Source organism: Musa acuminata, chromosome BXJ1-6, assembly GCF_036884655.1.
Source record: "Musa acuminata AAA Group cultivar baxijiao chromosome BXJ1-6, Cavendish_Baxijiao_AAA, whole genome shotgun sequence".
Classification (NCBI taxonomy): Eukaryota; Viridiplantae; Streptophyta; class Magnoliopsida; order Zingiberales; family Musaceae; genus Musa; species Musa acuminata.
In genome coordinates, this window is record NC_088332.1 from 13,420,112 (window position 1) to 13,435,520 (window position 15,409).

General features: G+C 40.2%; 2 protein-coding genes across 2 annotated transcripts; both read left to right on the forward strand.

The window, feature by feature from the left end:
• The first annotated feature begins 4,654 nt into the window (after positions 1 to 4,654).
• Positions 4,655 to 9,638, forward strand: LOC103987989 (mediator of RNA polymerase II transcription subunit 15). The gene is made up of 2 exons (XM_009406475.3): positions 4,655 to 5,506; positions 8,493 to 9,638. The coding sequence occupies exons 1-2, from the start codon at positions 4,929 to 4,931 to the stop codon at positions 9,124 to 9,126; spliced, it is 1,212 nt and encodes a 403-aa protein (XP_009404750.2). The 5' UTR covers positions 4,655 to 4,928; the 3' UTR covers positions 9,127 to 9,638.
• A 515-nt stretch (positions 9,639 to 10,153) lies between these two features.
• Positions 10,154 to 15,005, forward strand: LOC103987990 (photosynthetic NDH subunit of lumenal location 5, chloroplastic). The gene is made up of 7 exons (XM_009406476.3): positions 10,154 to 10,311; positions 10,401 to 10,595; positions 10,870 to 11,008; positions 11,097 to 11,185; positions 13,598 to 13,652; positions 13,733 to 13,818; positions 14,604 to 15,005. Exons 1-7 carry the CDS (start codon positions 10,288 to 10,290, stop codon positions 14,754 to 14,756), a joined length of 741 nt encoding a protein of 246 aa, XP_009404751.2. The 5' UTR covers positions 10,154 to 10,287; the 3' UTR covers positions 14,757 to 15,005.
• The last annotated feature ends 404 nt before the right edge of the window (positions 15,006 to 15,409 follow it).

The following is a 15,409-nucleotide window of genomic DNA, read 5'->3' on the forward strand; positions in this document are numbered from 1 at the left end:
CGTAGTTATATGCAGCTTGGAGAGGGCATAAATGGTGATTCGGATGCGCGTTGGCCACGGACTAGTGGACCTACTTGCTTCCGAAACCGCAGACAACAGGGGCAAAATGACAAATTTGCCACTACCGTGGAAATGACGCTAACCCAACCACATATCTAATACCACAGTGGAAGAAAGGGCATTAACTTCCACCAGAAATCGACATGATCAAAGGGGAAAAGCTGTGGCAGCGCAAGGCAACGACATGCGTGTGTGGAGGAAACTGCGGCATTGACATCGCATGGCCTCAGCTGCTGCCGTAGGGGGAAGGCAATCCCGTTCATTTGCCAAGAGAGAGACGAAGGGGAGGAAAGGGAGAGATGTCATGTCCCACTTGCAATGTGGAGATACGGGAAGAACAAGTGCGCTCGAGGTGTGCTATCTACAGCCAACATGCGGCCGTGTAAAACATGAGTGTAGCTACTGATGTTTTCTTCTCATTAGATAATTCACAACTTGTTATTATTATTATTTCTGGTCAAGGGGGTTTGCGTGCAGGGATCGAAGAGGGGCCGAGGAGGAAGAAGAAGAGAGGACGTCAACGAGGTACAAGATCCGTTTTTATGTGTTCTCTTGCTTGCCTTGCCCTTGCTTTGTTTATTTCAATTGATAGAGCCGGAGAAGCTCATACATTGAGGGGAGAATTGGGTAGAGCATTGCACATGGTGGGACGAGGGGCAGCAAGTAACATAGGGCATGGGGTCATAGGGCTTCACAGATAAGCATTTCTGCTTCAGAAATATCTGTTTGTTCTTGTTTCTTGTACTTAACAACAAACAAGTACCTAATGGGTCCTTTTTTTTCCCACTGAAGCAAGCAAGTGAAATCAACCCTATTGGGCATTTCTTGTGTTCCACGGAGTCAAAATTTGGACCTAGCATCTGCTGTCCCATAAGGAATTTAGGGCTAGCTTACCTACCTACATGGCTACATGAACATATGAATAGGTTGGCTTGTTTCATCATCCTACATAGAGAAGCATCACAATTTTCGATAGGGATCGAAGCATGTCCAAGTCTTAAAGTGGAACATCTGCTGGGACTTGAGTACAACTTGATTACAGAGGAGGCATGCTTAATGCATAGATAGATATCAGGATCAGGTGTCATGATAAGTTAAGGTGCTACCCCTCTGCAACCTCACAATTCACCATCCACAAGCCATCTACAGTTGAATGAGTCAGCAAGCAGCAAGCATGTAGTTGAATCAACCAAAGTGATGTGGGCATTAGTTGAATCAGCCAAGCAACCTGAGATAGCAGATCTGCCATTGTCGGAAAAGGGTGATACTCTCGTGATCAATTAGTGACTGTTATGCTACCTAAAGTCTTAGTCATTTTATGGTTCTCAGTCTCTGCTTCAATGGCTCTCACTTTCTTGATTACTCCTTTGGGGAAGCATCTAACGTCACAGTCCCACTTGTGGGTATCAGAGAAGAGTTGGAAGAGTGGAATTGTGATTTCTGTGTGTTCATGTGTTTGTGATGTTGGATGTCGGAGTTATCCTTGAGTCTCTTCCTTGGAAGGAACACATATCAAAATGCCTTTCTTTGCGATAAAAGACAAACATAAAATTGGAATTATAAGGGAAGACAGAATTCATGATGGTGACTGGCATTGCAGATTATGCGACATGTTTCTCATGTCTCTCCTCCTCCCAAGTTTGACTAACTACTTCCACAAATGACATCATTCCCCTATGCTTTTGTGATAATTAGCCTTGGTTGCATGACTTTTAGGGGAATGCATGAATCTTCAGAAGAATATGAAACTTGATTAAAATTTACTGTAGTGCTTCTCGGTTTTCTTTAGTGTTCCGTGTTGGGCAACACTAGCATCAGACCCTCATGTCTTGGCTCATAAAGAAAAGGAACTCTCAGAGAATCATGATTCTATATTTGAAATAACTTTAATTGGAAACAGAGATGGATTTTCGGGATAACTATAGTGTGCATTTCTGTGTTACCCATCAAAGTGTGTTGATATTTTTTTCTTGATCTTTGATTGATTTCATAACAAAAATCAAGGATTGGTAGCGCCACAAATCAGAACTTAGATTTTTCAGTGACAAGTAACACTAACATTATTCGATTTCTTGGTTTGCCTGTGAGCCTAAGTTTTTTTTTTTTTTTGTATTGGAATTTAAATCATGCACTGTTAGTCTAAAAAATCTAAATAAAAATCCAAACCTTCTTTATCTTTATACAGCTGAAAGTGAACAGCAGCCAGTTAGGTATTCAAAACTCTTTTTGACATGAATGATAGACTTGCCAAAACAAATAAGAGGAATTACAAATATCTTGAATTGATTGAACTTTGATGACTAGATTGTACAATATTTTGGTAAAATACAGAAAAAGTAATTGAGAAGAAAAACAACATTCTTTATTTGTAAACGTCAGCCGAATCTGTGAATAGTTTTTTTTTTTAAATTAAGCAGGCTACATATTAGGACAAACTGTTTTGAACAATTTATAGCTAAGAATTTTTTTTTCCCTTCCACATCTATTAGAATTTGCAGTATTGCATTAGGAGCCTTTATCACCTTGCACTCAAAAATTGTGAATTGGCATTATCACAAAATTTCATGGCCATTGAAATAATATTGTTCATTTAACCTGCCTCAGCTAATTTTTTTGCTACTATGTTTGAGCTATTATTCCTGTCACAAAATGAGAAGTGACTCAGTAATCTTAATTATCATGATGTTTCATTCTACATAAGTGTACTTTGTCATTGCAAGCTCTCTCCTAAGTCACTTTCATCTTCTTTTGCCCAATCTTGCAAAGTAATTTCCCTTAAAACCATTGACCAAATGTGGATCCAACCTTCAAAGAGACTGGGGAGATGATATAGTTTACAACAAAGGTAAAGGAGATATCTCAAGTCTTCCCACTAAGAACTTGGTGTTCAAAAGCTTCTTGTGCTTGCTTGTTTGACAAAACAAGGCATTTCTTATAACTAAATGAAGCTCACAATGCAACTTGGGTCAATGCTTCTGGATTTACTACCACCCTGTCCCCATGATCTAAGCAGCACATGCATACAAGCATAAAGGTTCCTTGCTCAGGAGGATGAGCAACAGTTGTGAGCTATAATGTGATGGATCTCATCAACCTGTCAATTTCTCTTAGGGAAAGATAATAACAGTTGATGAATTATTCTTTGCAGAAGAAAACAATCTGCTATTTGTGTGGCTCTTGCAGTGACACAACTTGGGCCATCAATCCATGTCAAATAATAACTTGTTTGGATATGAGTGACTTGACCAAGATAAATAACAGATAGAACAACAAAAGCTTCAATCAGTAGGTTTGGACCAGAAACTTGGAAGGTCACAAGAACTATGAACTGAATCTAAGGGCAAATTCTACTTGACCCAAATGTGCACATAAATTTTGATGGACTAATTACATATTAATTATGTCATATTTAGTTTTTTGATCTTTATATTTAAAAAAATTATATTAACATCCTTATAGTTATAAATATAAAATATTTATATTTATTTATCTTAATAATATTAGTTTTATTAATAAAAATAAAAAGAATAAAAAGATAAATTTAATGTTCCAATAGTACCAATGCAACATCGATCTCGTTGTAGCTGTCTCCCTCAACCTCGTCTCGCCACTACCACCCAGCACGTCACCTCCTCTCCCTGCCGTTGCCCAGTGCACCGCCTCTTCTCTCCCTCGTGGTTAGTCGTCGCCGTGGGCCAGAGTCCTCACAACAATCCGGTTGTCAAGGTGGTCTGAAGGTCTCAAAGTTTAGTCCGGCCCGGCCCGGTTCTTTGAGGCCTTCAAAAAAGCCTCATCGACCGGTCTCGCCCATGCTTTCTTCGTTGCCAAGCTCTCCATGGCCCGATGTCGTCGGAGGCCGTGACCCTCCAAGCGGTCACGCCACCGCCCGTTCCCGGACGACCTACGCCTCCCCCGGCTGCTCGTCAAGGTTGTCTTACTCCGCATCAACTGCTTTACTCAGTGCCTTGAGCTTTATTCTGTTTAGGGTTCTCGTGGACAAGGAAAGCTGCTCGATCACCACCCGAAAGAATCCTACGAAGTCGGTTGGATCAATAGAGGTATGGTTACTCCACGAAGTCGATGGGGGAATCGAGCGGCCTCGTTGAAGGAGCGGAGCGAGTTCTCCTTCACCTCCCTCAGCCGTGGGTCCGTCTAAGCCAGCGCGTTGATCCCCTTCCCACGGTGCCCGATCACCTCCAGACTCTCCGCCTTATTCTCCCACTCCGCCCCCACTCATCCCATTGACGTTCCAACTTCCAAGTGACAGGGCGAGTGAGGGAGACGAGTGGGATCAACGTTTGTGGAGGCGGAAGGACGCGGAGGAGGAGAGGGCGACGGCGGCGGCTCCGGTGGCTGGTCGAGCGTAACGTCGTCGATATGCACGGCCTTGAGCGCCATGGAATCTGATGTAAGGAGGGAAAGGTCGTCCCAGGCGATGGCATTTAAAAGACGAGGGGAGAACGGTGGTTCGAGCATTTGCGGTGTTCGGTATTCACGAGATCATGTGCGCGTCAAACTAACAAACAAAATACGATATCTGTTATCATCTTAAATACTTAATTTCACTTATTAATTATTTTTTTTGCAATAAGTTTTAATTTCAGACGGGGATTCCAATCACAAATCAAGAACAAAAGAACGGTGGAGGCTGTGGTATCCAATATGAACACCCCAAGACATTATTACATCGGCTAATCCACCCTTCATGTGGCGCCACCATATCAAATCCTGTCCGTTCCAGCACGGATCCCATCATCCCAGCCGTCCCTTCACCTACTATTGTGCCTTAGCCCCTTACCCCCCATTACCCTTGTGGCCTTCTCGCTCGGTGGCAAACAAGCATCCCGCACCGAGCGTGACCAAGAGACATGGCGGAGGCCAACAACAACAGCAACAACAATGCCAATTCCATAGCGCAGCAGCAGCAGCAGCAGCAGCATCATCAACAACATCAGCAACAGCTCCTTTTGCAGCAGCACCAGCAACAGCTCTTCCTGATGCAGCAGCAGCAACTCCAGCTCCAACAACAGCAACAACTGCAACGGCAACAACAGCAGCAGCAGCAACAGCAGCAGCAGCAATCGCAGCCATCTGCCCACCACCAATCGCCTTATAATCTCCTGCAGCAGCAGCAGGCCATGTCTCGCTTCCCCTCCAACATCGACGCCCACCTCCGCGCCCCCGGCCTCCGATCCCTCCAGTTCCAGGCCCCTACTCCTCCGCCGGCGCAGCCCTCCTCCTCACAGCCGCCTACCTCCTCCAACCTCCACCACCATGCTTCGCAGTCCCAGCCGGCGAGGCCAGCGGCGACAGGGGTCGGGGTCGGGGTCGGCGTCGGGAGGCCTGGGAACCCCTTGGAGATTGAGATGGCGCAGAAGGACGCCTTGATGGTTTGCAACCCCGACTTCAAACGCCCCTTCGCCTCCGTTGAGGATGCCGTGCTCAGGTATGCCCCCTTTCTAGGGTTTCGTTTCTTTTCCTTCTTCTGTTGGATCTTAGATCTGTAGCTCCCTTGCGATCTTAGGGTTTCGTTGCCTGTTCGCCTTTTTCTTCTAAAAGGAGGATTTTGGAGTTTGATGTTGGTAGAGGAAATAATTACGGTTTATAGCTAGGTTTTAAAAGGGTTGGGGGAAATTAGGATCTACAGATCGATATAACGGAGGAATAGGTGGGGCATCTGCAGAGAGTGTTGGTGGCTCTACTGGAACTCAACATCTGTCTCCTGAATTTTGCTTAATTAGCAGCAATATTTGCATCTTGTTTACTGAGAGGTAGCCAGATCGGGAGGTAACAATCAAGCCAGACTGCAAGAACTAGGCATTTCTCTAAATTCCAGGAAAGCAGCTATTTTTCTTGTTCTAACCAACGATGACAATCTTTTGTACCACAAGGAAGCTAGTGGCATCTTTATGGCCAATCTAGTAAGAAATTATGGATTAGACACAGCTGGCCAAACTAGGGTGATAAACTGATCCAGATTATAGGGAATCCTTTATGTTCTAGTGAAGCTACTTTTGTCGTAGAAATCATGTCCTTTCTTGTTGGTTATGATGTAAATCTTGGGGTTTGGGTTCAGATTGTTTATCCAACATCCTCAGTGTTGCCTAGGAAATTAATAGATTGCTCAAACACCATGGTATTTTTTTTAGATAATATGAGTGCCTGGCATGGATACTACATTAAGATGATCTTTCATGCAAAACATCTCTTGTTATGATGTAAATTTTGGGGTTTGGGTTCAGCTTGTTTATCCAACATCCTCAGTGTTGCCTAGGAAATTAATAGATTGCTCGAACACCATGGTATTTTTTTTAGATAATATGAGTGCCTGGCATGGTTACTACATTAAGATGATCTTTCATGCAAAAGATCTCTTGTTATGATGTAAATTTTGGGGTTTGGGTTCAGCTTGTTTATCCAACATCCTCAGTGTTGCCTAGGAAATTAATAGATTGCTCGAACACCATGGTATTTTTTTTAGATAATATGAGTGCCGGGCATGGTTACTACATTAAGATGATCTTTCATGCAAAACATCTCTTGACAGTGAGCTTCATCATGTTAATCTTCTTTAACCTTTATAGTTATCTTTGACATTAAAGAATACCTTCAGGGTTTATCTTGCTGCTTCATTTCTGAAATTTAATCTTTCTAGTATCTTCTTTGAACAAGTATCTCCATAGTACCACTGTCAAGTGTTGAGTGTTAAGTTCCACATTTGTCAACTTTGTGCAAGATTAAATTTAGTGTCTGTATACAAATTGCTTATTAATTGAGACAGTACGATAGGGAGGTTTGATTGGATGATGAGGAATTACGGGATTCACTTGCTTTCTTACTTTTTGTCGTTAGAACAAAAAGAAGGAAAAAACTTTCTTACATTCATTATTGGAACCGTAACAAATGAAATATTGGTTAAGAAAGCAAATAACAAATTTTTTTTGGTAAAGCAAGCAGGCTGCATTATAATATATAAATGTTTGGTTGTTTGGTTAAGTTTTTATAGTCTACATGTTTGATCAAAAGCAATCTAGTGTGCCTCTTCCATTCCCTATCTCTTTTTTTCTTGTTGCTTAACTCCTGTATCACATGTTTGTTGAGAGTTTGACATTATCCAAAAATATGGAGAGACCATGGCTAAGTTGTTTGCATGGATAACTGGCCACCAAAGTGACTTCTACTGTCAGTGTTCTGTAGTATTCCAATAATTACTTCTTCAGTTACTGAAAATGATTATGTACTAACATAATTTTAAGTGTTTGAGATTAAGTAGGTATGTGAACCCAAGGTATTCTGTAGGCATTTAGTTGGGCACCTAGATCTAGGTTGTTCTCCCCAGACTATACTGCATGTTAACAACTAGAAATTTTGCTTTGTAAATGAGTGCAAATGGTTCACATATATACCTTAACCTCAAGCTATGTATATTTCGGGGAAAAAAAAGGTCTTTCTCATTAAGTCCAATGATGATGCCAGTCTTCACTGAGATATATACATGATTTCACTAATGAATTATGGACTTAAGGCACTGAAATAAAAGGTGAGATTGAAGCATGGAATGAGAGTAAGATGCATTTACAACTGTTCTACTTCAACTTTGATAAAATCACCTTGTATTGTGGCTAATACAAATTAGATTAAAGATACTAGGCTATATAAAAAAGAGAGATTCATGAGAAGAAACCTTTGTAAGAGACAAAGGGCACAAGGTTTAATATGTAATTGGTCCATAGTTTAAACTGCTAAGTAGAAATATTTGGGATATTGGAAGATATTAAGGCAAGCTTAAATGTTGTTTCAGTACTTTAATACGGCGGATCCATTTCTTGCAGCTTTCTCCAGCATCACTATCTGGGAAGCTTTACACTTTTGTTGTGTTCTTAAGGATTACTTGGTGTTTATAATACCGTTGGTAGTATTTATACTTGCATGTGGATTATATTGTTTTAACTTTATTAGTTTTTCATTTTTATAATACTTGTCATATACTATTTTTATATAGTGACTTGTAGCATTTTGTTGAGGAAACCACAAGACTAGATAAATTGGAATTCTCATTATGTGAAAGGTGTTTTTTATTGATCTTTACCATGATCAAGTCTTTGACAGATCAGATTACTGTCTTGCACTAAAGTCTTCTGTATGACTGGTTTATGTTGCTCTAAGACCTGAGATTGAGAAAACAGTAAATTAATAACTTTGCATAGCTTCTAAGGTGTTCATTGCACTTGCATTCTACTTACATCTGTCACTTCTTCTTTTTTTTTTTTCTTTTTTGAGAATAGTTTTTGCTGCTGAGCTCTTTATTGTTGTGGACCATTTCATCGACTACTAGCATATAGCTTATTATGTGGAAACTGCATGACTTTGGATCAATTGATTTTGCAGTCCAGAAATAGGACTCATTTGATCGTTTGCTTCTGACTTTCTAGGCTGCTGCCATACCATGTGGTATCTGATTATGAAGCTGAAGAAGATGACAGGATCCTTGATAGTGATACCACTGGTCATATATTTTCACGGATCCAGCAATGGGACCACAACGTTCTCACAAAGATTGCAGAGTTTACCACTACATTTGAGAAACAAGTCCTTGCTTTCAACATAATGTCAAGAAAGAGAGCACAAGGAGAATTCAGGTCAGAGGAGAGGCTTATGATGGAGCAGTTTTTAATGCAAGAAGAGAAGCAAGCTCTGTTAGGAATAAGAGCAGAAATCGAATCCAGAGAGAAGGCTGGTAGGGAAGCAGCAGAGGCCAAGATGCGGATGGCAATGGTTCAGGCTGAACATGCTAGAGCAGATGCCCAGGCCCATGCAGAAATGTATGTTCGTGCCCCAGTGAGGGCTGGCGCTGCTGGTTCCCTTGGTGACGAGGTTTCTGGCCATGATATGGGGCAAGAACAGGCAGGTAACATGGACGAAATTCATGGGTGGGGAAATGCTCAAAGAGAGGATGAAGAGCCATCAGAGGATTTTTTGAATGATGAGAATGAACCTGAGAATGGAGACACCGGAGAACAAGGTGAATGGCGAGAAGCTGGGGAGCTGGACTTGAACACTAGGTGATGATAGGATAAAATCCTGGCTACTTTCCAGTTTGCATTTAGTAGCTTATGCACAGAGGGTTACAAAGTCGCTAACTTGACATGATCAGATCTGTTTGTTTATGGAGTTCTTAGACTACGTTTGTGAAAAGAAAGATTACCTCTTCCCAAGCAAGAGTGTGGCTCGACCGCTGGATCTGATTCGATTTCATTTCGAGCAGCTGTTTTTATCTTGGAGATAGTTTTCCGGCAGCACGACCAGAAAGTTAACAAGGTCATACCTTTTAACTGCTTTTGTGCTTTGATCAAACGCTGTGCTGCTGAAACTGAACTCATTTTACTTTCTAGATATTACTGGTAGGAAATAGTTGAAACGATATCAGTGAAAAATTGTCATCGGTGTAGACGGACCGATTGCTGATTACTTATCTAAGTTATATGTTTATTCTCGACACCCAACTTGGGGATTTCTAGTTGCTCTGTGTCTGTACATTATGAAGTGTTAGTTCTACGGAGAACTTAGTGTTTCTTTCATATCTCGTGCCTTCCATAGGTTTACAGATTCTTTTCTGTTTGCTAGTACTTGTAGCAGAACTAGAGTCTTCCTCACCTGCTGTGATAAGCTTCTTCATCAACACAACGCAGCGCATGTCCGCAAGCGTTCAAGCTTCGGCCGGCCTTTTGACTTCAGAAGGACCTCATCGACGAGAGCTTTCTTCCGCGCAGAGCCTTTCAATGTATATTTCATGCTTTTCTTGGTGGGTGTGAATGTCATATTCTGTTTCTACCTTTTTGTATTATTATTATTTTATCATAGTTATAAAACCCAAATCAAACTGTCTTATCGGATCGAAGAAAAATAATCTTTTCATTATATTATAAAATTAATTTTATCGAATATTATGTAACTATAATTGTTTTAATATTGAATATATCAGTTTATTAATTGATCTACTTACTAAACGACAAATTCTTGATTCCGTTACGATAAATCTCTTTTGTGTTGGGTTGGGCTTCTTTTAATGGGCCATCACTCGAGTTTCATTTCATGGGTGGGGATTAGGTCTTCCGTTATGCCATAGTTTGCCGAGGGTTTTGTGTCTGTATATAAAATGCAAGGAAACCCTTTATAGCGAAGAGGACGTGCTCATTCATCTCCATCGGCTTCACTCTGTCTCTGTTAATGGCGGCTTCCCTCCCATTCCTCGTAAGCGCTCTCTCCCACACCCCAGTTCTTCTTCCTCCTTCGTGTATTACTAAGTGTTCTCTCTCTCTCTTTTATCTTCTACTTCGCAGGCGAGCGTCCGTCCGGCGATCGTCGCTGGGTCGAGGTCCTTAGGACGGACGCCTCTGTTGAGCCCGTACCGAGCCTTTCTCGATTCCCGGAAATTCTCGTCCGCCACCGCTCTCTCCTGCCCCGCTGGCTTGTTCCCCTCTCCCTCCTCGCGGTCCACCGCCCGCTTCTCCACCTCCCCTCGTGCCGAACTGAAGGTCCGCCAATCGATATCAGGGCTTTTGTTCTTCTTTCTCTTTGTTCCAGTTGGAATTGGGCTTTTTCTTCGAGCTTCCTGTAACCTTGCATTGCAGTCGATGCGCCCCATTTTGGTTCCATGCTATAATCACAAGTCACGGTTAAGTTTAATTGGACTGGGATTGAGGTCATAGGGGTATTGGCTTATATTGCACTAAACGGAATGGGTTCTTGATTGGAATTATTTTGATTTCATGACGGCGGTGTTTCGGCATCGTTGGATTTCGTTTGCAGGTTTCTGACTTGCAGTCGAAGGTTACCACCAAAGTGTTCTTTGATATTAGCATTGGGGGTCCTGTTGGACGTATCGTGATAGGTCTCTATGGGGATGATGTGCCCCAGACGGCAGAGAACTTCCGTGCTTTATGTACCGGTAAATCACTTGTACCTTCTGTTCATAGTTCTTTCTACAATGGACCAAAATTTCCTTGCATTTTCTTATAGAATTATGTTTCCATCAGGCGAGAAGGGCTTTGGGTACAAGGGATCTGCATTTCATCGTGTCATCAAGGATTTCATGATTCAGGGGGGAGACTTCGATCAGGGAAATGTATGTGCTTCTGTACCTTCTACCATGACTTTTATGTGAAGTTCTCTTTTGACACATGATAGCTCTAGGATGTTATTGTTGTTTAGGCATATTGACATTTCAGAAAAATGGTACTAGATTAGGTTTCTTTGATGTATTGATATGACGGCTGTGCATAAATTTAATAATGGTAAGGTCCATAAGGAACAACTAGCAAATTTTGAATTGAATTATTCTAGTCTATAATTGCTATCTTGGTTCCATTGGTCAGATTCAACGATGAGGATCAAAACATTTGTTGCTTGTACAAGTAAAACTTAGCAAACAAGTCAGTTCAGATGTATGTTATTCAAGACCAGTTAAATGGGGTCCAATTTTATCTATTTTCATTTAGAAGTACAAAGTCTAAAAATATAGATGTTATTCAAATCTAATTTTCATTCAAAAATAAGTTAATTTAAAATATACAAGATGAAGATTATCAGCTTTTAGGGTGTGGAGAGGACCTAAAGATATTTAGCCCAATCCTACAATGCATTTTTGCGGTCGAATAAAGGATTCAGAAGCTACATTCAAGTGCTGAAGAGGATCAAGAAGATAATTTTATTTGATCCTACATCAGCACTTCTCTGAATGGATATCTCAAGCAAACAAACATTTTATCTATTTCTTGATCTTAGATGATGTTCGACAAGATCTTTCAACGTTTGAAGGTAAAGTACTGACATAGTGTTGGTGATCTTCTTCTGTATGTTGATTCAGAAATCCTCATAAACATGTGAATGCTACTTTGATGAACATATAGAAGATTCTCCAAATAAAAATCCATTTGTTGGTACTCAGTCATGAAAAATTACTAGCTTAACGGTTACTGCAAGCCAACCATATGCTTAGATAATCATGGTAGTAGTCATGCTGATTGATGATGCGGTCATCTTAGTCGAGACACCAATTGGCCTGTATGTGGACTGTAAATATCAAGTTCATTCTGGTTATAGCTTTTTGTTGATTTACGGGTAGCTTGGGATGATTTCACTTGGCCTTTGGTCATGGATTAGGAGACTGGGGAGAACCAATTTATTGGCTTTCGTGTTCCCTCCATAAACTTTATTTTCTGAGGCCTTTTGATGGAAACTGGAACTATCTTTGGATTTGATTACCTAAACAGAGCTCACTGGAGGAGGAATATTCTCTAATCAATACTTTTATATCCTTTGTCAACGAGAGCGAGCATAAAGTTACTATTTAGTGGATCGTAATTCTGTGGTTAGTTATCCTGGTTGCTTCATATTTGAAATTTTGATTCTTGAGAAGCTGAATAACATGATGATAGAAACCTCCCTTAACAATTAACAGTTCCTTGTATGACTTAATTGGTTTGCAGTATTTATTTTTATCACCTAGTTGCTTCCACGATGTGATTGTGATAAGAATCATCAGGAGACATGTGGTTGGAAAATGCATTTTCTAGTTGGGGAATTTGTACATTTTATCATTTTAAATTTGCTTCCTGGTGTTCATTTTCAGTTTCAAAGAACTTAGTTGGCGTTTTTATACGAATTCAGAGAAATCTTTGATGAAGATTGAAATCAGATAAATAATTCACTGTATGTTTATATAAAAAAAGCCATATTATTTGTTTGATAAGGGAAAGCTTAACTAAACACGTGAAAAATCTTGTTTGTTTCTCATGGACTACTAAGTTTCCTTCACTTTAACATGCAAAAGAGAGATCGACAAGCGAAGTAAGTTGGAAACAAACAAAAGAATAGGGGTAGAGTTGCATTATAATCAGTCCTCTTGATGTGATAAGGAAGAAGAGGGAAGAAAGGGGGGAAGGATGGGGCGAAATGAATTTTGGCTAATTAATGAATGACAGTTGCTTATTTTCTTGTATGTTTTGACTAGTTCCTACTTGCTTGAATGATCATCTTAGATTGAATTTACAGTGGAGCTTTTTCTCTCTCTCTTTTTTTTTTTTTGGAGATTTCTTATTATGCTTTATTCATTAAGAACATTAGAATTCAGGCTAGAATGAATTTATTATCAAACATTAGATGGGTTTCCTTGCTCTGTGTTCAACAGATTATCTCGTGTTGTGCTTAGTTGTTATTTGGGATCTGTCTTCCATCTTATGCATTTTGAGTTGATTTAGTTCCCTGTAAACTACAAGTTAGTGTAGTCTGTTTGTTCAATTACATAGCTGCATAATTGATTTATTTTTCTTCCCATGTTGCTCTGGTATAAAGCTAAAGTCTCAAATTACCATGTCTGATCATTTTTTTTTAATGATGTTTTTTATGCGTTTTATTCAATTGCACAAGTCATGCATGAATGATTTTCAACAGTTTTAGTTGAAAATTTAGTAGTGGTTATACCTAAAAAGTGACATATCATCTTTTTTATTCTTAAAATTTGTTTATCGGACTTCAGGGAACTGGTGGCAAAAGCATATATGGCCGAACATTTAAGGATGAGAACTTCAAATGTAAGTTAAATTTATTCAACTGTTTGTACTCAAAGTTAACCAAAACAAAAATTTTTCTAATCTAAGAAAAACTTTTGTAGTGACTCATTTGGGACCTGGAATTGTGAGTATGGCAAATGCAGGACCTGACACCAATGGAAGCCAGTTCTTCATTTGCACTGTCAAGGTAACTCAGCTTAATTATTGAAACTGATTCCAGCATCTGGTTCTGGCCTTATGAAACTGTTGATGCATTTTATTTTATCATAGCAATCTAGTTTATAAGTTGAATTTAGTTTACAGTTAAGGTCTCAAACTGTGCACAAAGTTGTTGCTTTTTCAACAGGACATGATCCAACAGGACTTTAAAGTTTTAAAATCCTCCTCTATCTTCACATTCATCGAAGTCTAAAATGTTTCACTCTTTAAAAAACCATTTGGTCTATTGTTGATGATTCTTTTTTATTTGGTGAACGAATTCCAGCTTTATACCTATTTACACACTTTGCTAGGTAATATATTCATGATCTTCGTTTTCTTTTCCCCTTAATTTGATGTTTGTCACTGCTGCCATAACTGTTGTTGTTTGGGGTGGACAATTAGTCACCTCGTGAACCACCCAAACTCATCTGTCCATATACGTGGTCCTTCAACTATACAAGGGAAACACCATAGCAAAATTCATGGTTAGGTCATTGGATAGCTGTCGGGCGGTTTACTGAAAGAAAGTAAATATTGAAATTTTGATTATTATCTGCAGTTAATAAAGGTTTTCAGGCACTGATCTGGATAGTTAAGTTCAAAAATATCATCCACGTTAAAAAAAAAAAAGATTATCTAAGTCAAAGCAATAATCTTTTCTGCTTTGTTCCTCCTACCTGTGCTTGTTCCATTAGAAGTGAGACAGCATATTTCTGATTCTAATGCAAAGAAATCTGAGTATGACCTCTGTAATTACTGATTTCCGTGCAGACACCATGGTTGGACAAGCGGCATGTTGTGTTTGGTCAAGTTCTGGAGGGAATGGAAGTGGTAAGGCAAATCGAGTCACAGGAGACTGACCGTGGTGATCGCCCTAAAAAGAATGTCGTCATTAGTGACTGCGGCGAGCTTCCATCGGTCTGAGTGAAAGAATACCGTTTTATCATGCACCGGGCAGGATCATATCTGCTTTCGTTGTTCTATTATTTTAGATCTTTTGAACTAGTATCTGGTAGATGACTCGTGTTTTGGGCTTTTATGATCGCTAATTAATTGGATGGTCTTCAGCCCTATATTGGAGCATCAAGGCAAATGAATGTGATGACTGTCGCATCTTTCTGAACTGTGGCAGAAGCTTCATCGAATAGATTTCGTTGCGAGGTATTCCATTTCTTTGTTTCTGTTAAGGGGAAGACTTTTTTGACTGCTCTTGTTGATTCTGTTACGAGTCTTCCATGAATGGATGCGTGGATATGCCTCCACGTATGTTGTTGGGCAGGACACTCGGATGAGACCCATTTGGGAAGAGGGTACGAGGTCGAGAGAGTAGAGGAGGAGGGAGGCCAAACCCAGTTTTGCCTGTGACTTGGAAGTATAAGAGGCAAAACATACAGCGTCACATTGTGACACGTAATCGCATGGATTTTTGGGACGTGAGAAGTAGACATATGATGCATGCACCACATAGAAACATAGGAGATGCGTATATGATGACACAGTGATTGACTGAAGGAATTCGAGAGGAGTTTAGGAGTAGTCTGGAATTTGGAATGAAAGCATGTCTAGAGATTATTTTC

Coding starts and splice junctions, on each gene's coding strand:
- LOC103987989 (XM_009406475.3), top strand. CDS start 4,929: ATGGCGGAGGCCAACAACAACAGCAACAACAATGCCAATTCCATAGCG. Junction 5,507..8,492: donor GTTGAGGATGCCGTGCTCAG/GTATGCCCCCTT, acceptor CTGACTTTCTAG/GCTGCTGCCATACCATGTGG.
- LOC103987990 (XM_009406476.3), top strand. CDS start 10,288: ATGGCGGCTTCCCTCCCATTCCTC. Junction 10,312..10,400: donor CGGCTTCCCTCCCATTCCTC/GTAAGCGCTCTC, acceptor TCTACTTCGCAG/GCGAGCGTCCGTCCGGCGAT. Junction 13,819..14,603: donor TCTTCATTTGCACTGTCAAG/GTAACTCAGCTT, acceptor ATTTCCGTGCAG/ACACCATGGTTGGACAAGCG.